At 39.5% G+C, this 20973-nt stretch overlaps 1 protein-coding gene across 1 annotated transcript in view; it reads left to right on the plus strand.

The window, feature by feature from the left end:
- Positions 1–20973, plus strand: part of COL25A1 (collagen type XXV alpha 1 chain) — a 294893-nt gene that overhangs the window by 203092 nt on the left and 70828 nt on the right. The window contains exons 11-17 of the mRNA XM_083571406.1: positions 3323–3349; positions 5201–5245; positions 14709–14753; positions 17929–17955; positions 18485–18529; positions 20155–20187; positions 20565–20600. Of these exons, the coding sequence (XP_083427532.1) occupies positions 3323–3349; positions 5201–5245; positions 14709–14753; positions 17929–17955; positions 18485–18529; positions 20155–20187; positions 20565–20600 (258 nt within the window). The remainder of the gene's footprint in view (positions 1–3322; positions 3350–5200; positions 5246–14708; positions 14754–17928; positions 17956–18484; positions 18530–20154; positions 20188–20564; positions 20601–20973) is intronic.

The raw sequence follows: 20973 nt of genomic DNA on the forward strand, positions 1-20973 counted from the left end.
TATATCTTATAGCATTAACATTGTTAGAAAAACTAACCCCAAATTATATTCTCTTCAAAATCTTAATGCTATTCACAAGGCCCTAATCATTAAGAGTTCTCTCTTGTCCTGCCATTTAGATAGGCCTGGAAGAAAACATAGCAGCTGATAGCAATTCTGAATATCAGTGGAGATCTTCAAATTGTCACATATCAGATATTTCACTGTATTATTACAAAGAGACACCTGATATTTAAGAAGATGAGAAGAAACCTTCTGAGTGTGACTATCTACCTGGAAGAACCATCCTGCTTCTTACAATGGCCAACTTGGGCTTGAAATACTGACCAAGCAATAGCTGGGTTTCTAATTATGACTATCATTTCTTATAGGCATTTCAGGTTGGGAAAACCATGGTAAAATACTGCATCAAAACCAACCCAAAGCTACAGTGAAACACTAGCTCTGCTTTCTGCCTAACCAGGGGCCCATGCGCTTTGCTTAAGAAGCTTTATGTTTTCAGAAATGAGGAGCAGCTATTGGTTCTTTATCTCAGAATTTTAGATGTGCAACATGATACATGGAATACGTAGCAGAGACTTTATTCAGCCTGCAATATCCATATTGGGCCGGGGTCTACCTTATGGCTACAAAATCCAATATAGTTTTTCTACTCCCACCCCCAACACCCTGCTTTTTGCCTGATTTTGCCTGATGAAGAGTTCTGCAGTACTCAAAAGCTTGCCAGTGTTAATTTTTGTGATATTTTGATGGAGTCTAATGAAGTAGGTTTTGGAGGGTTTTTTCCTTATTGACCAACACAGCTGCTTTTAAAATCTGTCTATCTGTCTGTCTGTCTATCTATCTATCTATCTATCTATCTATCTATCATCTACAACAACATATCCTGACAGACCTCCCTGTCTTGTCTTTACTTAAATGTTCATTGTTCAAAACTGCAGGTTATTCATATTCACTCTGCTATTTAGCTATCCATTTATCTCCTTTGGTATATAAATAGCTATAACTCCATTGTTCTCTCCGGGAGCTTATTGAAAGGTGGGGCAGGGGAGAGAGAGAGAAAGGGAGAGTCATAAATAGATCATGAACAGGTCATCTGCAAAGGCTTTATAGCTTGGAGGGCCAAGCCTCCCTTACTCCCAATGGCATGGGAGAAATCCCTCCAAGGAACAAGGCTGCTGTTTGGCTCAACTCAATGAGCTGAAAGTTCACAGGGTAAGGAGCACTTGTCAGTATGAATAAATTCTGAAGTGTATTTTTGTGGGAGGTTTTAATTACAATTGGCATATCCATGCACAAATGCTGGAGGCGGACACTTTGCTGGAAAAAAGTGATATAATGCATGATTCATATAATACAAGAACTCAGCAATATTTGGAAGTACATGAGCATATGTACACAAGACCCTAGAGATGCTTTAAATTCCAGTGTAAAACTACTATCACTTATTAAAAGCCTTAACTTTAAAGGGCATATTTCGTTCCAGGCGCAAACATTATAATTATAATACATTACAATGATTGCTATTTATTTATATCCAACCTTTTTCTCCAGAGAGCTCAAAGTTGTGTACATAGTTCTCCCCTTCCTTATTTAATCCCCAGAACAACTGCAAAGAGGCAGTAACTGGTTCACAATCACCCAGTAAGCTTCATGGGTGAGTGGGGATTTGAGCCCTGGTCTCCCAGGTCCTAGTCCGACACTCTAATCACTGTGACAATCTGTACTTGTACATGATGCTTGCATATCATGTATAATACTGGTAAATTATGCCTAGTTTGGTAGAGCAGTGGAAAGTGCATGAGAAATCAGCAAGGTGTATTCTATTCTGTGGTAGGAGAGGAGGGAGAGACAGCAGAGTGGTTGCCTTTAACAACCGTCTGGCCTTTTGCAGCTAGCTTGTAACTAGAGTGACAAGGCTTAATGAAAGATGAAGGCCTAGTCATGCTAACCCCCTCCCTGCTTCAGATTAGTTCTTGTAGAGGTGTGGCCTAAAACAAAGATAGCGGCAGAATGTGACAAGCAACCTCTGCTCTGCCATGAGAGTGGAGTTTGGTCCAGGTTGTGCTAGAGCGGCGTGGCCTTGGCCAGGAATGGGAAACTTGCAGTCCACTAGATGTTGTTGGACTACAGTTCCCATCAACCATGGCCATTGGCCATGGTGAGTGTAACTAATGGGAGTTGAAATCCAACAACATCTGGAGATCCACAGGCTTAGTGGGTGATTTGCTTTGAGGGAGTTGGTGAGGAGTGAAGGAAGACAGAAGTCTGCTAGTAGAACTTCCCTAATCCTTTTGTCAGGGTTTCAAAATATGGAACAAATTGTAGAAGTCAGTTAGGTTTTCTTGAAACTTGCATTTAAATCCACAGCAAGTCAATTTATAGAAGTTGTTGTTGTTAACTACCACAACCCCCAAGTTCCTTACACAATGATGATTGTGGATGGAGAGTAAACATGTCTTCCAAAATCATTCATTACATGGGTAAATCATGCGTTGAATGCCTTTTTTCCATGCCTAACATTATCATGCTGGTAAAATGTCTACTTTTCCCTCAGGTTTTAGTTCCTCATATTTATATCTTAAATCTTGACAAGCTATTTTGTACTAGGGAAATATGTCCTTGACAAAATGTTGTCATGTTATTATCTGTCAAATATATAATAGGAGACTCAGCTATACAGCTGCAAATAAAACGTTTCAAGTATGTTTTAAGTGCAATATACAATGTGACACTGGATGGCAATGGTGAACCTTATGGAAAATTCAATGTATTTTTTAAAATGCTTTTTTTAAAAAAAGCATTTTCAGAACGGTTTTTATATGTATGTAGATTCCAACATGGAAAGTTGAAACTAGCTTTTACCAGGTATTAGGAATAGAAAATGCTGTCCAACAGTGGCAGATTTATTGGTATCAAAAGAGCTGTGTTGAGGTGGAATGTAGAAAGTTAACATGGATATAAGAAGGAGTTGGAATTTTTGCAGAACTGCTAGGTTGGCAGGAGCTGGGACCAAGCAACGGGAGCTCACCCGATTGCGGGGATTCGAACTGCAAACCTTCTGATTAGCAAGCCCTAGGCTCAGTGGTTTAGACCACAGCGTCCCTCTGCAGCTTGTAGTTAATGCTAAATAGAGGAGAAAAAACATCCATTATACATTTCTAGTACAGAGTTTTGCATTTCCTTGATGTGAAAAACATCGGCTGATTTTGACCCAGCATAGGAACATTTACACAATGGGGCATTTTAATTGGTCATTTAAAGCTAAATTGGCTGCATTATTATGCTAATTGAATTACTGTTGTTGTTTTTTGCTTTTCAGGGGCCTCAGGGGCCTCCAGGACAAAAGGTATAGTATAAACGATGCTGTGAAAGTGATTATCCTTCCTACTGCCAAATTTCATGCTGTCAGAATGAAGGGCATTAGCTACTGTATCCCACACTGAAGCAGTTAGTTTAGTCTGTGTCAAGCTCTGTTTTCCCAAAATACATAGCATGAGATTCCCAATCCTCCGCCCCTCTGTATGGGAAGGAGCTTGAGCAAAGCAAGACTTGTTTTCGATCCATCTGCTGAACTTCCATGTTACAGAAGTTACTACAGTTTTCTTCTTCAACGCTGGTAAACTGATGAAACCAAACTTAAAACATTGTGGGATATACAGCTAGAGTTTCAAATGAGAGGCATGGTGTTATTCAAATAGATCACTGCCATATGACACACACACACCCTGAAAAAATTCCAAACGGAACAAAGGATTCTAGGTGTCGCTGATAAATGGTGCTTGGTGGCTGGCCAGTGTCTTCCTATTTCTATAGTAACCTGAGAGCTCACTTCCTGTGAATACTTCCGATATTACTTACACTCATCAGGGTTTACGGCTAAAGTTTGATAGAGTGAACCTGCGATTTATGGACTGCAGCATTAAACCAATACTAAATATATCAAGACTAAAAACAGTTTAAATGGGTTTTTGCATTTACCCCAGCCCCCCTCCCAAATCAGCTCACGGCAAATTGTTTTAAAAGCTATCTTTAAAAGTTAATGTATTATAGTAGGTGTTTCATAAAACTAAAATGTTTAGGAAGAAGCTGAAGAAAGCTGAAAAGAAAAATTAGTAGCATTGCACGTGGGGAAAAGCATGAATCTTCTGTTTCAAAGTCGCAGACATAATTTCCTTTTCTAACATCACCATCCTTACAAAGTCAAGTAACACATTGCTAGTATGATACTAGTAAGTAGGGTTGCAATGAACATGGAGTGGTTAGCAGTAACGGCAGACATTAAAGCTGCTCTAATCTGCTTATCACCACTTTAGAGTCATGGCAAGAGACGCGGGAGATCTATAGCTACAGATCCCATTTTGAAAACATCCCCCCACATTCTATATTCCTGGAAAGAAACTAGAAGACAAACAAATACAATATGAGTATCCAATACTTTGGTATTTACCCCCTCACTATAGTATGTCTTCTATTGTTAAATTTCAGTAATGCTCTGTAATGGCCATTGCATTCATTGTTGACATTCCCAGCCTTTTTTCATGTGACAGTAGCCCTAAGGATATGCTGCCAAATCTGTTAGAATATCTTCAAGGTTAGGGGCAACTTCATTCCAACACGGACAGGTTGAAATCCAACCTAGTGCTTCTGATTCGCATCTGCTGGAAGCCTATGATCACTGGCAATTCTTGCTGCCTCTCCCTTTTGTTATGTTGTTACATGGACAATATTGGAAAGTATTGTTTATTTCTATAACCTTCTTCACAAATAAGGCTTAGGCATAGGGTACAGAAAGGTTTATCCTGCATTGGACCAGCTACATTAGTTCTTCCAATAACTAAGTTGGATCTTTAAGGAAGTAAAGTACCCAAATGAGCTTAAGAAGTTAGTAACCAATAAATGTACCTTAATTTTATTAAATCCCCATTGGATAATCGTAGCAGCAGCACCTTTATCCTACGGTCTTGCTTCTTATCATTTTATTACCTCACAAATACCTTCCACTAGAGGTAAGTCTGTAGTAAAAGTCTGTAGTAAGAGTAATGTCCAAGTTTACAGAACAAGGCCACTGAAAGTTCAGTGGGTTAATTAAACTCCTCAGTTATAATAACATATGGAACTAAAGCACTGCATTTACACTGAGGTATCTCACGAGGAGTGTGATATATTTTTTTGAATCCATATATTTGCTTCTCTTCAGGGTTCCTTTGGTGCACCTGGTATCCCTGGGATGGATGGACAACAGGTGAGTCCCACACAGTTTTCTACCCTTGTTTTTTGTTTGTAGTAGCAAAAATATTATTTTTGCAAATCCAGTTAATCAGGGCATGCATTTTTCTAATTAAATAAAGAAAAAAGCAAGTGACTAATAAAGTAAATAATAAATTAATTCATGGGCCCAGTGAATTTATTGGATAGGAAATACACATTGTAAACATTGTGGCAAACCACCCCTACACAATCAACAATGCTTAACAAAAATGGCTGCAATCCAACACATTGTTTCCATGCATACGAATCTAACTGAAATGAATGGGGCTTAAGAAGTGAATTGGCACTGTGGGATTTTTTGCCTTTTTTGATGACAGAGAGATTACAGAGGAATCTATCGAGATAAGAAACATATGAAGAAAATAAAAATTCATCCTGGAAAGAAGGGGAAAACGCAAATGAATGCATTTGGCAATACATAAGCTAGAGATGATCTAAAATAAAGCTAAAAGGAAAAAGAAGTAGTCGTGGCTTAGATTGCCCATAACATGTGTTCAGTAGTTCAACTCTTTCAGTTCCGTCACCAAATTGGGTCACAGTTCACCGTGACTGGCAGCCTGCATTTAGTCTCTTACTAAAACAGCAGGGTTTTTTCACATCAGCACTATAGACTGTTGGCAAAGCTGGTTATACATAATGTCTGGCCTGACACTTGAAAAATACTGTGCATCTATTGTTCTCATAAACATTAACTTTTATATCAAACTCGTTTTAAAAATTATGTGACAGCCACAATGTAATGGAGTTATTGCATTTATACAAGAGCAAGTCATTGCACACAACAGTACGAGTACATAAAATCTGGTGCCCAAACGGTAACAGTAACCACATTGTTTGTATGTGATTTGTAGTGTTAGAATTTACACCTAACGGTGTGTGGCTCTTGGCTAATGAGGAGTAAATATTTTAATGACTTGTAATTTAGGTATTAACAAATAATAAGCCTCTTACTGCTACACTATTGGAGACAGTAGGGCTTTTAGAAAGCATTGTGCTTATCAAATTAGAAGGGAAAACTTTCCTATAGCTTATGAACAAACATCTGTTTGTATCTAAATTTTCAGCCATGGGTGCTGATGAAAATTGCCTTCCTTTCCAGGATGCAATGGCTAAAACAGCATGTCTTATGGATTTCAACTTATACCTGCAAATGCTAGTAACTTGTAACTCAATCATGGTAACTCATACATATCATGGTGGCAGAGGTCCACCCAGTGCATAGGTCCAGAAATTGCAGAAAGGGTAGGATGGGATGGCACATTTTCTGTGATATTCCTGTGTTGAATGTCTCAGTGCTGAGTTTGAGGCTGCTACAGGATAACAAACTACATTTTGCAAAGTCTCTCAGCCCTATCTGAAAACTCACATAGTATTTCCATCAAGGCCTAGGTGACCCATCTGAACTGCAGTCCAACTGGAGTTTTATCACTTTTATCACTTGGATAGCAACAAGGGATGGAGGAATTGGTCAATTTAACTATGTCTCAGTTTCTCATTTTTCCAATCTTAAGTTCTGCTCTCAACATTTCCACATCATTTTGCATTTAAAAAAACAAAAAACAAAAAACTCACCTGGAGTCCTGTGTCCAGTTCTGGGCACCACAGTTCAAGAAGGACACTGACAAACTGGAACGTGTCCAGAGGAGGGCAACCAAAATGGTCAAAGGCCTGGAAAATATGCTTTATGAGGAACGGCTAAGGGAGCTGGGCATGTTTAGCCTGGAGAAGAGGAGGTTAAGGGGTGATATGATAGCCATGTTCAAATATATAAAAGGATGTCACATAGAGGAGGGAGAAAGGTTGTTTTCTGCTGCTCCAGAGAAGCGGACACGGAGCAATGGATCCAAACTACAAGAAAGAAGATTCCACCTAAACGTTAGGAAGAACTTCCTGACAGTAAGAGCTGTTCGACAGTGGAATTTGCTGCCAAGGAGTGTGGTGGAGTCTCCTTCTTTGGAGGTCTTTAAGCAGAGGCTTGACAACCATATGTCAGGAGTGCTCTGATGGTGTTTCCTGCTTGGCAGGGGGTTGGACTCGATGGCCCTTGTGGTCTCTTCCAACTCTATGATTCTATGATTCTATGAAAAACAGTTCTCATAAAAATTCACCAGCATTTTAGTGTGGTTTTCACAAATCTACACATTTTGTATGCAGTTTTGCCTAAAGTACAGTATGTTATTGGGCCCATGACTTACTGTTATAAGTACAGTTGAAAAGCTGTATAGCTAGAGAACTTCATTGCAAATTCGGGAAACTGCAAATTTCAAAGGATGGCTTTGTTTCAGTTTATGGACTGTTTTGAGAAGTGCGAACTTAGTATGCTTGCGTTTAAATGTGAACTGAGTCAAATTTCTTTCCCATCCATCCTTAGCAGTGACAGAGTCATAATAATTTTGGGATTTTTTTACAAGCTTGACAGCTCCTTATTAGAATGTGTGCTCCTTCCTTTAGCAGATTTTTTCTAAAGCCAGCTTCCTCTTTTAAAAAAAATATCTGGCTAGTCTCAAAGTGCTGAACATAGTATTCCATATGCTTATATACATTTTTACAGTACTATTTTTCTAGAAAAAGGAGTGCCAGAACTCACCATGAACACCTCCCTCGCTCTCTTAGAATGGCAATGGCGCCCACCTAAGAGGTGCCAGAACTGAGTACCAGCAAGTTCTAGCTGAAGAATGCATTTTTCATCTTCCCCTTTCAGTGGCTGAAAAAAAACCTTTGACTTTATCCTCTTTGACTATATATATGTTATAATTTAAATCAACTAATTCACAAACCATCTATATGTTTTGTGGTAATGAATTTCATAAGTTAGCTTTGGTCATCATTATAGCAATTAAAGAGAGCAGGGATGTTTAACAGTCCAATTCCATAAATTAATCTTCATTATACGCATCACATGAATCCAGATTTGCTTCACAGACATCTTTAAATATAATCTTATTTGAGAAGCAGAAAGATCCTTTAACTGGGGAAATATACAATGGTACCTCTGGTTAGAGACACTTCAGGTTCTAGACGCTTCAGGTTACAGACTCTGCTAACCCAGAAATAGTACCTCAGGTTAAGAACTTTGCTTCAGGATGAGAACAGAAATCACACGACAGCGGTGCAACAGCAGCAGGAGGCCCCATTAGCTAAAGTGGTACCTCAGGTTAAGAACAGTTTCAGGTTAAGAACAGACCTCCGGAATGAATTAAGTTCTTAACCTGAGGTACCACTGTATATAATTTCATAACCATTAGAGTTGCTTCCGCAGGGCATGCTTAAATGTTGTGTAGCTCAGAAAAAAAGAACATATTATTAAGAGCATAAAAACAGCTGCTGTTTTTGTGTCTTCATCTGTTTTCACAGTTTGTGTTGTACATCACAGGTATGCAGGTTAGAGTGGGAGGAGATTAGCATTACATCATTTTATGAAAGGAGATCCTAGGATCCCTAAGGAGCTAAGGAACCACTAGACCAGTTCTCAAGAACATGTTTCTCCTGGAGCTCTGAAGACTCTCTGGTCACAAGAGGGACACGCAAATCCCTGACATTGCAATGGAAGGTTATATTCCAGTTTTAATTACTATGTGCACAAAGGCATAGACCCAGGTCTGTCTTGGAACTGGAAATCAGAAAGCTTCTCATGCATTATAAGCAACCACTAGTGATCTGTTCAAATGCTGTGTAGATTAAAAACAAAGGATCAGGGCCATAACATACTAACAGAGAAAAGTTAATAATGTGTTCACACAGGTGTTCTTTTTAAACATTAGCCTTCTGTATTTGGCAGCAGCCCAGCATTTCTGGGCAAAGTTTTGCTGCCAGAAGGTTAATCCTTCAAATAGGATACAAAGCCAAGGTTCTGCCAGTTTTGTGAGATGCAGGGTATTGTTATGCAAGATGTGATGTCAAATGGAGCTGAGATAACTTTAGTGCCTGGTGTAATTCCCCCATTGTCCATTATAGACCTCGGCTGCTCTGCAGTCTCAGACTAGCCTTTTGAGGAATCAGTGTTTCCGCTTTCAAAACCAGACTGAACTGAATTGAAGCTGGCTGTGGGTTGCTTTCAAAACCAGACTGAACTGAATTGAAGCTGGCTGTGGGTTGCTTGCTAAAGTCTTTGGCTTCATCCTTACACGTTTGTGGCTTTTTACTTTAGGCCTATGATGCAAACAGAAGGCCTTAAGACTCACAGCTGAAAAGCTGTATTCCTTAAAGCTGTATTCCTCTAAAATTCTTATTCTGGAATAGTTCCATAGACTTTGGCAAGGAGATCTACTTTCAGTGATCTGAGGACTATGGACATAATACTTTTTTCTCAACCAATACGTGGTCAATAGCAAAGATAAACAGACTGCTACTGCTGTTTCCTTCTGCTTAAGCAGCATTCTCTGCAGTGATTTGGCTTCTGTCATAGCATAACTATCACAGTATCACTATGATTGGAGCATCACTAATTGTCACCTGAGTTGATGAAGCTCATTTGACATGAACATGAAACTGAGTCTTTAGTGGAATGCTCTTCCAGTTAGAGATTCAACAGCTGCCCTCTCTATTGACCATTAAGGTTTCCTGAAAACTTTACTTTGTAACGGGTTTATGTAGAGCAGTAAGTTAAACACTTTCTGAATAGTGATTTGCTTTAGATTTTTTAAAAGTGGTTTATATTGTGTATATATTATTGTTGTAAACCACTTAAATATTTTTTAAATGAAATAGCAGCATACGGGTTTTTTAAAAAATAAATAAATGCAATCACTACCATGTCATTCTGTTTCTTGTAGCTGGAGTGCAGTTCTGAGCAACACTAAGTAGACAATTCTCACAGAACACAAATTCTCTTTTGTCCATTAGCTGACATAGAAGAGGGTCCAAAACACATTACTTCATCTAACTTTATTTTCTTTATATGCTGAGAACAATGTCTGTGCCCATGCATTTAGTTTTTTTTTAAAAACAGTGTGACTAAAGCCTTACTCACACAACTGTTCCATATTCAGTGAAAACATAGAGGGGATTTTGCCCATTGGTCCAATTCCAAGTATTGCATATTTAGCTATTCTCTATACCATGTTGCTCTCCAGATGTGTTGGACTACAGTACCCTTCAGACCCAGGCAGCAAGACAGTGGCCAGGGATGATGGGAGTTGTAGTCAAACATCTGGAGGCCACCAGGTTTACTGCATACCTCCCCGCATATACAGGTAGTACTCTTTTAAGTTTCTTTCTGTGCTGTTAGTGATCTTGCAGGTTTCCAGACTGTACACAGGCAATGTTTACAGGTTTGGTTGAATGCACAGAGTCTTGGAGCATAGTCAGCGGGCACAATCCTGCTCCCCCCTCCCCTCCATGCAGTCACTGGGCTGGATCCACACCATTGCACTTAGGTCTCATTGAAACCAACGTGAAAGGTTCCATTGGTTTCAGTGGGACCTGAACAGCAACTAATTAACTTCATCTGGATTCAACCCACTGAATGCAAAATTGTTATGCGAACAGGATTTGATCTTCCCTTGCCACAAACTGATAAGCCACCGAAGTATTTCCATTCTTTTTTTAAAGTGCCAGTAGATTTATGTAGTGGCTCAGACATACCATTGCCCTTTTTGATGTTTATTTCTTAGCGTTAGTACAGCAAAGAATAATTCTTCTTCACTATTATTACATTGGACACACTATTTCCTCTCCCCCTCCCTTTTCAAGAAGGCTTACCCCCCTTCCCCCCTTTTCCTTTTAAGGAGCTGGATTTACGTGTGTATAAATCATGTTGCTTATACTGCAGTTTATTAAAAGGAGAAATGAAAGGGAAAGAAACATCGCTGCATATAGTTCACAAATTCTCAGACAGGTTTTGTGGGCCATCTGAGTATTGTTGAAAAGACTTCTCACTTACTTTCACTTGGTGAGTGGGCCAGGAGAGGTTTCTAACCTTAAGAGAAATAATTTAAAAGTTTCAGGCAGGTGGAAAGGAGAGATGAAAAGCAAGATGAAGAGGTAATTCAACACTGCTCTGAAATGAAGTCCAGGATGGGGCTAGCAGAGAACACGGCTAATGAACCACTTGCTTTGCTTATACAGAGAATGGTAAAACCAAGTTTGATTAGGTTGGGGTGATGTGGGGTGGCTTTTCTGTTTCCTCAGTCTTAAAATGAATTGCATTCCAGGGACTGGGGGAAAAACTGACAGAAAGATATAATCTATTGCTGCGGGGGAAAGGTTGTGTTTTTCATAGCAAATATGTAGAAGCTGCTTTTGGCGGTAGTTTGACCTCAATATATTTTTTTTAAACTTTCCTAGATGGTGAATTGTATATGGAGGGGAAATAGGCTGAATCATATTAATATTTAAAGAATAGAAAAGGGCTATGTTTATTTGTAGCCTGCAACTCCCTTGAATTTAGGGATTCTCTACTCTCATTTTTTGAAGCAAGGTTTTCAGTCTTAAAGAATTTAAACAGGTTAAAAGCATGTTAGGAGCATGTGCCATAAGGCAAAGGGAATCAGAAAACTAGCAAATGAAAGAAGCCTAACTACAATTTATTAAAACTTAGTTACTGCCATGTTCATTTCACTTTAGCTGAATGGCTATTTCAAGATTTCCCACACTGGTTTTGCTGCTTAAGATTTAATATTTTAATAATAATTTTAATATGCGTACAAAACTGACAGTTTTGTAACTTACATAGTATTGAAAATGTTGCTAATAACTAACATTCAACAAAGGAAAATGGAAACACTTGTTGTAAGTTAAAAGAGCAGAGATTTGTCTTGTCCCTGTACAAGGTAAACAGTGAAGTCTCTGGTGCTTTGCAATAGAGTATGAAATAAAAATTTTGCAGTGGACCTTCCCTTGCAGTTTCTCTGTTTATATATGCTGTGGTTTTTATTGGCACACGTCTCACACATCCCAAATACTAAAGCAGCCTTCCCCAACCTGCTGCTCTCCAGACGTTGTGGAATAAAACTCCTACAATCCCTGAACATTGGCCATGCTAGCTAGGGCTGATGGGAGTGGTAGTTGGGGAAGACTGTATTAAAATCTTTTGATGTCATCATTGTGGCAAACAAATCTTATGCATTTAATAAACTTATTAGACACTTGTCACCCAGAGGGTCCTCAAGCAACTTACATTGAAAAATATATACATAAATTCATTGTACTGTAAAAAGGGCAGAGGATCATATAGCACATTAGTTTTCCATACAGCATATAAAAAGGTAAAGGACCCCTGACAGTTAAGTCCAGTTGTGAACGACTCTGGGGTTGTGGTGCTCATCTCATTTTACTGGCCGAGGGAGCCGACGTTTGTCTACAGACAGTTTTTCCGGATCATGTGGCAAGCATGACTAAGCCACTTCTGGTGAAACCAGAGCAGTGCATGGAAACGCTGTTTACCTTCCTGCTGGAGTGGTACCTATTTATCTACTTGCACTTTGATGTGCTTTCAAACTGCTAGGTGGGCAGGAGCTGGGACCGAACAACAGGAGCTCACCCCGTCACGGGGATTCAAACCACCGACCTTCTGATTGGCAAGCCCAAGTAGAGGGGGTTGAATAAATTAATTCAATGTAGCCTCACGCTTCCTACGTTAATTTGGTGGGGCAAACTTTATGGAAGACCAGGAAAGACTTGCTACATCAGTTTGTTGGAGCTTTCATTTTACTTTATTAATGAAAACCCTGCCATTTTACTCTGTACCATATGAACAAAACAAAAGAAATGTCATGTGTCAGCAGCATTTGCATTCATGTTAAATGGTCAGTTAACACTAAAGGAGCACATGCTCCTACCAAGGGCTCATTTGCATGTTTTAAGAGTTCTGTGGGTCTGACCAAATATGCTCTTGGTCTGTATATATTTTTTGTGCCACAGAAGATGAATGTGTTGTCCATTCAGTTCTCCTTGAAAAGGTGATCTAAGGCTGCTGTTTTGTTCCTTCCTCAAGCTATAGCACATAAATTCTTAGAATTTAAAAGTATTAAACAACCACATAAGAAAAAATGTGCCAGGGGTTTTTGTGTATTTTTGGAGGGGGGAGCCTCAGTATTAAGTGGAAATCACTTTATCTGTAACATTAGTATTGCCATTGTCCATACTGGTTGGGTATTCAAAGACTATCTTAGTTCACAGCAATATATAGTATCAAATTCAAAATCAAAATTATAAGCATCTTGCATTTTTAAAAAGTATATATGAAAAAATGGTGTTACATAATTACATCTGGAATAGTTCTTTAATTACTTTATCTTCCTGTCATATTTTATTTCAAAATTTTATATACCCCATTCCTTACATTTATGTGTCTCTTGGGGTACTTCCAAAACATTGTTTCAGATAATTACAAAAAACCTCCACAGGGTTTTGTACTAGAAACATGTTTTCAAGAAAATGAAGCTTTTAGCCAGATAATTTTCCTATACTTTCTAAGCTAGTAATTTACTTTTTTCCTTTTCTTTGTTAGTCTTAATGCTAAAACAGTCCATTGGGACTCATGTACTTGCAATAATACAGTGTTTGTAATATGCAGTAAAGAAGTTTCATCAATTTCTATAAAACTTTTAATGTTTCTCCTTGATATTTCATGCTGTAAAAATAAGTTGCTGTAAAAAATAACTTATAAATGTGGTCATACCTTTGCCTTCTGTTCTAGTCACCCTCCTCTCCTATTTAATCTGCATATACGCTTCAACCATAGCTGTGCTGCTAATATTTAATAATGATGTTTCTCCCTAAAAAGTTCAGTTGTTTTACAAAGTCTGTATGCAAAAGTCTACTGGCATACACTTAGACTCCTCAAGATCTTCTTGTATAAAGTCTGTGCAACTGTGAACTATTTGTTGCTTTAGATCTATTCTGTATCAAAAGTTACATACTGAAAGGATTCAGATGCATTCGTGCATGCTTCTTGCATTCCTGCTGAATCAGTGCATTAGCAACCTGAAAAATTCATTTTGTGAACATGCTTTTGTAATTAATATATACACCAGGGATGGAGATCCTGTGGTCCTCCAGATGTTGCTTGACTACAGCTCCCATCATCCCTGTCCATTGGCTGTTCCACCTGGGGCTGATTCAGCCACATCTGGAAGACCACTCCTGAAATACGCAAACTGATTCAAGTTACCTTCACATCCATCATTTAAGCTTGGGCCCTTGATACTGCCATGTTCTATTGTGGTTTGCTTGATCCATTGCTGTTGCTAACTTCACTTTGATAGTATAAGATCTGTTGGCTACAATACTGCCTGTTTTGTTATAAACTATCCTACAAATCAGTTTAATAATTTCTACTTGTATTAGCTGCACTTCCACCAAGTGTTGGGGGTGAGGTACAAATAAAAATAATTATATTATAATTTCAACACCTAGAATCCTTTTGAGAAGTATCTGTCACTGATCCATGGATTCTGCCAATAGTTCAGTAACATTTTTCCTTCATGTCGTTTTAGGGTGCACCTGGTATAATGGGAGAAAGAGGAGTTCCTGGGCTTAAGGTTAGTATAGAAAACTCTTGTTGTTATTCTTTCTCATTTGTGTGTATACTTCATTGTTCTTATTTCATTTATAATTGTGAACAATGTAGTGAACAGGTTGGGACTTAACAACTTACAAAGTTTTACCCACTGAGCTTCATGATGTAGCAGGAACCTGAATCATAACCTCCGACACCCATACTTAGCACTTTCTTTACCATACTACTCCATCAAGTACCATACATTGGCTTGGATAACTGACTTTGAGCCTATCTGAGGGAGCATATCTTTAGTCAAGATGGCTGGCAGAAAGGAGGGAGGTGACTTTTGCTAATTCTTCCTCTTTTAGCTCACATGTATGGAGAGTTGGGAGACCCTCTGGAAAAGTGTAGGATCCTATCTTCCACAAGGAAGGGGGAATTTGCAAAAGTCTTCAAAAGTCTTCATGGACAGAAGGAGCTCTTCCATTTATGGAGGGTGAAATCTGTATCTAGGCCATTGTATGTATATAGTTGGAATTACTGTTTTGCTTTCAAGCTTTGTTACTGGAAAGGCCATAGATTACCCTTTGTATTAATCCAGCTGGACTTTTAAACTGATCCAGTCCTTTGTGGCTTTTAAAGTCGGTTTTCATGGAGGGTACCTCCTTCACTCCCTGTTAAATGAAAAGCAAGCTTGTTCTCTTGCATGAGAGGTGACCACAGAGCCCTTGCTTTGCATGCAAAAGGTTCAAGGTTCAGTCTGTAGTTCACTCTGATGGCATCTAGAAGGGCTGGGAAATATTTTTATCTAAGACCCTGGAGAGCCACTGCCAGTCAAAGGAGATGGGCAGATAGCTTGGCCTTTATTTACTTAAGGCAGCTTCCTGCGCTCCCCACTACGTTCTCTCATTTATTGTGTGGCATTGAAGGTTGCAGGGGAATCCTGCAATGAGTAAAATGTGATTAGGGCACAGTTTGATCAAGCAAAATAGCCCCAAATTCCTCACAATACAATAAAAGGAACACATTATTCTACTGCCGAAATGTAATTTCACTTAGATTTAATGACATTCCTGTAGCCTGTCTAATTACGTCAGCTGTGCCAGTGTATGTCAGGAAGCACATAGGCCTCTCAGCAGAATTTGCACATTATATTGCTATTGACAGCTAACTAGGTACAGGGAGGGGGCGTAAAAATCATGGGCTTGCTCTTTGTCCATCAGGAAAGAACATAGGCCTTTCGGGAACAGCCATTTCTCACTTCAGAATCCCAGCGATGACGCTTAATGCTTAATTAGTTTCCACGGCAGTATCTTTTAGAATTGCAGAGGAATCAATAGCCCTCAAATGGGATTTGAATGAGCTACAGTGGTTAAGCTCTGACAAGATGAGCTGTCTAGGTCAGGTTCAGAGAATTGAAAAGTGGCTTGCCAACGTGCTGGTTTGTCAAGCAGTCAGTAATTTAAAGAGCAACAGGTTTAAGCTTTCTTACACTGGAATCTGTGCATGATTATGTAGCTGTCTGAAAATTTAAAAGGAAGCTTTAATCTGTAGGCCACAACTCGCTGAAGTTTATGGATTCTTGCCCATATGCCAATTTGTCCTCATCGATGTCCATAATATTCTCTACCATTCACCCATACGCAAAGCCATCACAAGATGGAGCAACTTTTGTTTTTGTGCTACCCCAGAGGGGACAACTAGAACCAATGGAAATTGCAAGCAAACAATTTTTTTGGTTAAACATTTGACAATGACAGTGGAAGAAGAAGAAGAGTTTGGACTTGATATACCGCCTTTCACGCCACTTAAGGAGTCTCAAAGCAGCTAACATTCTCCTTTCCCTTCCTCCCCCACAACAAACACTCTGTGGGGTGAGTGAGACTGAGAGACTTCAGAGAAGTGTGACTAGCCCAAGGTCACCCAGCAGCTGCATGTGGAGGAGCAGGGAAGCGAACCTGGTTCACCAGATTACGAGTCCACCGCTCTTAACCACTACACCATGCTGGCTCAACTCTCTCAGGATGCGGTGGGCTCTCTTTCTCCTGAAAGAAGCAAACTCACAGCAGTACAAATCTGATATGTACAAACAAGCCACTTATTGGACTTCTGAAATGTATTTGCTATTGACACAGGAGAGGTGCTCAGGACTTAGCACTCAGCACCCAACCTATGCTTTTGCTGTCACATCCCAGTGTATCTTGCCAGGCAAAGAGTCACTCCATTATTATTTTTATTTAGAATATTTCTTACTTGCTTTTCCCCATAAGGTCCCAATTGTGAGGTAGTGTGGGAGTTAAGGCTGTGTTAGTTGTTACCCAACAAATGGCCAGTAGCCGGGGTAGGGAGCCTCCAGCCCATGAGCCAATCTTGGCCTACCAGTAGGTCCAACTTGCCTCCTCACAAGACCATTTTCCCCAAACTACACACCTGTCCTTCAACTGATGTCATAGGGTGATATCAGCTGATGGGCAGTGGGTGGGGTTCCCTGTAGAGAATACACTGGTGAAGCAGACCCCTTCAGGGAGCAGGACTAAACCCTCCCCCACACACCACTCATCAGCTGATGGACAGAGAGTTCAGTGCTACTAGGTGCTGCTTTGCTTGAAGGGAACATGCTAGTTAAGCATAATTCTCCCCCTACCCCATGGGTCAACTTTGACAGGCAGGTGGGTGGGATCACCCACTTATCAGTCACCAGCCATCATCATGATGTCAGATGACTGACACTAACTTGTTAAAGTTAGACCACAGGTTATGGGAAGATAAAAGTTCTGCCTCACCTGACCAAAAGGGTTCTCTACTCTAGTCTATAGTGATTCTAGTAAAGAAAGGAGGCATAAGAAGTATTTGGGGTGTTGCTGCCACATGGCATCATAAGCAATTGATACTGGACAAACAAAAAACTAGGTGGAAGCAAGTCAGCTTTGTATAAAAAGATGCTTTCTCTCATTGATTTAATACATTTAAAAGTTGGATAAGATATAAATTATACTATCCAAAAACTTTTTTTGAAATGTGATAGAGCCTCCTATTTGTGATGAATCAGTTTCAAAATTATTACTACATATCATCACATCCTTTAAAAATTGCACAAGTTAAATTAAATATTTTCTTACAGATTCATTTTAAGGAGGATCTTACAACTCTGTACTACCTGTACTTTGGAGCCATTACTGATCTGAACTTTTGCTTCTGTCTTCTGTTTAAATTAGGGTGACCCTGGCCAACGAGGAGAAAGGGTGAGCTGTACGCTTTCTTTAAAAGCATATACAAATAAATCTAAAATCATTCTCAGAGCTTTCTTGACATCTGATGGGAGGGCATTCCACAGGGAGGGTGCCACCACTGAGAAGGCCCTCTGCCTGGTTCCCTGTATCTTCATTTCTCACAGTGAAGGAACTGCCAGAAGGCTTCTCAGAGCTGGACCTCAGTGTCCGGGCTGAATGATGGGGTGGAGATGCTCCTTCAGGTATACAGTCCTGTGTTATAACCACTGCTATTTTTCTAGAAATAGAGGTGCCGTAACTCTCCATAAAAACCTCCCTTGCTCTCTTGGAATGGCAATGGTGCCCCCTGAGATGTGCTGGAACTGAGTTCTAAAGAGTACTGGCTGAAAAAAAAAAACCTGGTTATAACAACTTTGGGGGGGGGGAATGTCAATAACAATATAATTGGGAGGAAATATTGATAGTGTTACAAATTTTTAGTGGGAGGCAGATGTTGAATTAAACACAGTGCACGTATTTTATTGATTGTTTTAATTTTTAGGGTGACTCTGGAGAACCTGGGCCCAAAGGTGACTCGGGAGAAAAGGTACAGTTCATAGTGAATTGTGGGGGAAAGATACGTTCACAATAATTTAATGTTTAAAAAATGTTTTGAAAAGTATCGAAAACAAACTGCATATAGAATATTTTTAAAAATGTTTTTCTCTGATAAGAAACAATCATAATAGCAATAAGCAAGAGTACAATAGCTATTGTTACAGAATGCATGGTGCTTTACACATCTTGGGGGACCATGACTGGTTCTTGACCCACATACCTCCCAGGGGGGTTTGGGATTATTAAAATGCTTATTCATTATATCTCTCTATTTCGACAACATAGTCTACATTTACTCAGCTAGCATAAAATGAGATAATGGCACACATTCCCCCCCCCCAGTATTATGAATAAACTATAAACAAATCAAATACAACTGGATTTCACAGCTGCATCTCTCCACACAACTATTTCTTTGTTTCTGAATACAACAGGGCAAATCTATTTTCAAATATTATTTCTCAAAGCATGTTATTTACAGTCAAGTGGATATTGCAGATACTTCAGTCTTTTTTGATCTCCCCATCTCAAAAATTCTTTTTAAAAATAGTTCCTTTCATTAATTTGAGAGTGTTTATATCTGTGGGGTTTACAGAACAAATTCAAGGACAGCCAGTTTGAAAGGCATGTGCTCCATCAGAGTGAAGCTTTCCCCCTCTTTTTCTTCAGTAAATATAATATGAACATAGTATTATCCTGTCATTTGTGATACCTAGTTAGATTTCAGTTCTCAAGATAAAGTTTGTGATGAGTTGGAGAAAAGGGATGATAGCTCTGACAGATCTTGACTGAGAATAAATAGATGACTACAGGGCTCTTTCAGCCTGACTTTATTAATTTAGAGATTTCAACACATCTTGCCATGATAAGTAATTTTTTGGGAGAGAAAGATAGTCTCTTTTTCTAAATAACGGCAATTATCTTGTGATATATATTTTTAAAAAACATGAAGAGTCTACCTTCACATGCTATTCCTTTTTTCCAGACCTGTTTAAATTGGCTGTGAAACATGAAAACGAATCTGTAATAATGTCATATAAAACAGGAAAGATGAAGAAGCATTTTTTCTTAGACGTGAAATGTTCATTTCAATTACCTGTTCATCTTTGGTCCTACAATGGTCTATGTATGCATGCCTTACCTTTCAAGGTGGCAAACATGGTCCCCCCACCCCACCCAATTTTTTCTTCACAACAACCCTGTAAGGTAGATGAGACTTAGAGATAGTGGCTGCCCAAAGGGTCACCCAATGAGCTATTTGGCTGGTTGGCTGGGGATTTGTCCACCAACAGACCTAGTCTGACATTCTAACAGCTCTGGTGAGCTACAATTGTAAGTGATTTATGTCCTTGCTGAGATTTGCTTCTTGAACTTTTTCCCTAAAGAAGGATTAATCTGAAAAATACTAAACACCTGTGGTTTCCTCCTCTTATTTCCTGCTCATGGGGCCTTCCTGGTTTTATTCTCACAACCACATCACACTCACTCTCAACTATAGTTTATGAGTGAACATGACCCATAAAATATTTCATGATTGTATTGGTTTGCTACAACTGTTAAATCTCCACTTAAATTTCCACATTTGATCATTATTTCTGGATTTTTTTTATTCAGGGTGACCCCGGATCTTCTGCTGCAGGAATTAAGGTACAGTAATACCTCCGCAAACGTCCGCCTCGTCTAGTGTCCGCTTCGGTGAATGTCCGCAGCAAACCTGGAAGTACCAGAATGGGTTACTTCCAGGTTTGCCACTCGCGCATGCGCAGAAGCACTAAATTGTGCTTTGTGCATGCGCAGACAAGGCGCTTTGCCCTGCATCCTTTTCGGCTTGTGGCTGGGGCTCCGGAATGGATCCCGGTCACAAAACAAGGTACGACTGTAATGTATAAATCACAGCCTTTCTCCGATAGCTTTGCTGCTCAATGCCCAAATGAATTTTGCTCCATTTTCCTTCCTTCTTTCCAGCTTGGAGGTACTCCTACACCCATTTTATGATCTTGCATTCTATCATGTGTTTGTTTTAGGGAGAACCCGGAGAATCAGGTCGACCAGGACAAAAGGTAATGTTTCAAAGTTATTCATTTATATACTTGCAACTGATAATAATGCTCCATGCATCTGATTAAGTGCTATAGTCCGCAAAAGCTCATGCCGTTAAAAAAAAATCTTCAAGTTGCCACAAAACTGTTTGTTGCTTTTGCTGCAAAAGACTTAACACAGCCACCATTCTGGAAACTTAAATGATTCTTTCCCTCAGTATTAAATCTGTGAGATGAATTCTTGTTGTTTAGTCGTTTAGTTGTGTCCAACTCTTCATGACCCCATGGACGAGAGCACGCCAGGCCCTCCTGTCTTCCACTGCATCTCGCAGTTTGGTCAAACTCATGCTGGTAGCTTCGAGAACACTGTCCAACCATCTCGTCCTCTGTTGTC

Source organism: Podarcis filfolensis (genome assembly GCF_964270895.1).
Source record: "Podarcis filfolensis genome assembly, chromosome: 9".
Classification (NCBI taxonomy): domain Eukaryota; kingdom Metazoa; phylum Chordata; class Lepidosauria; order Squamata; family Lacertidae; genus Podarcis; species Podarcis filfolensis.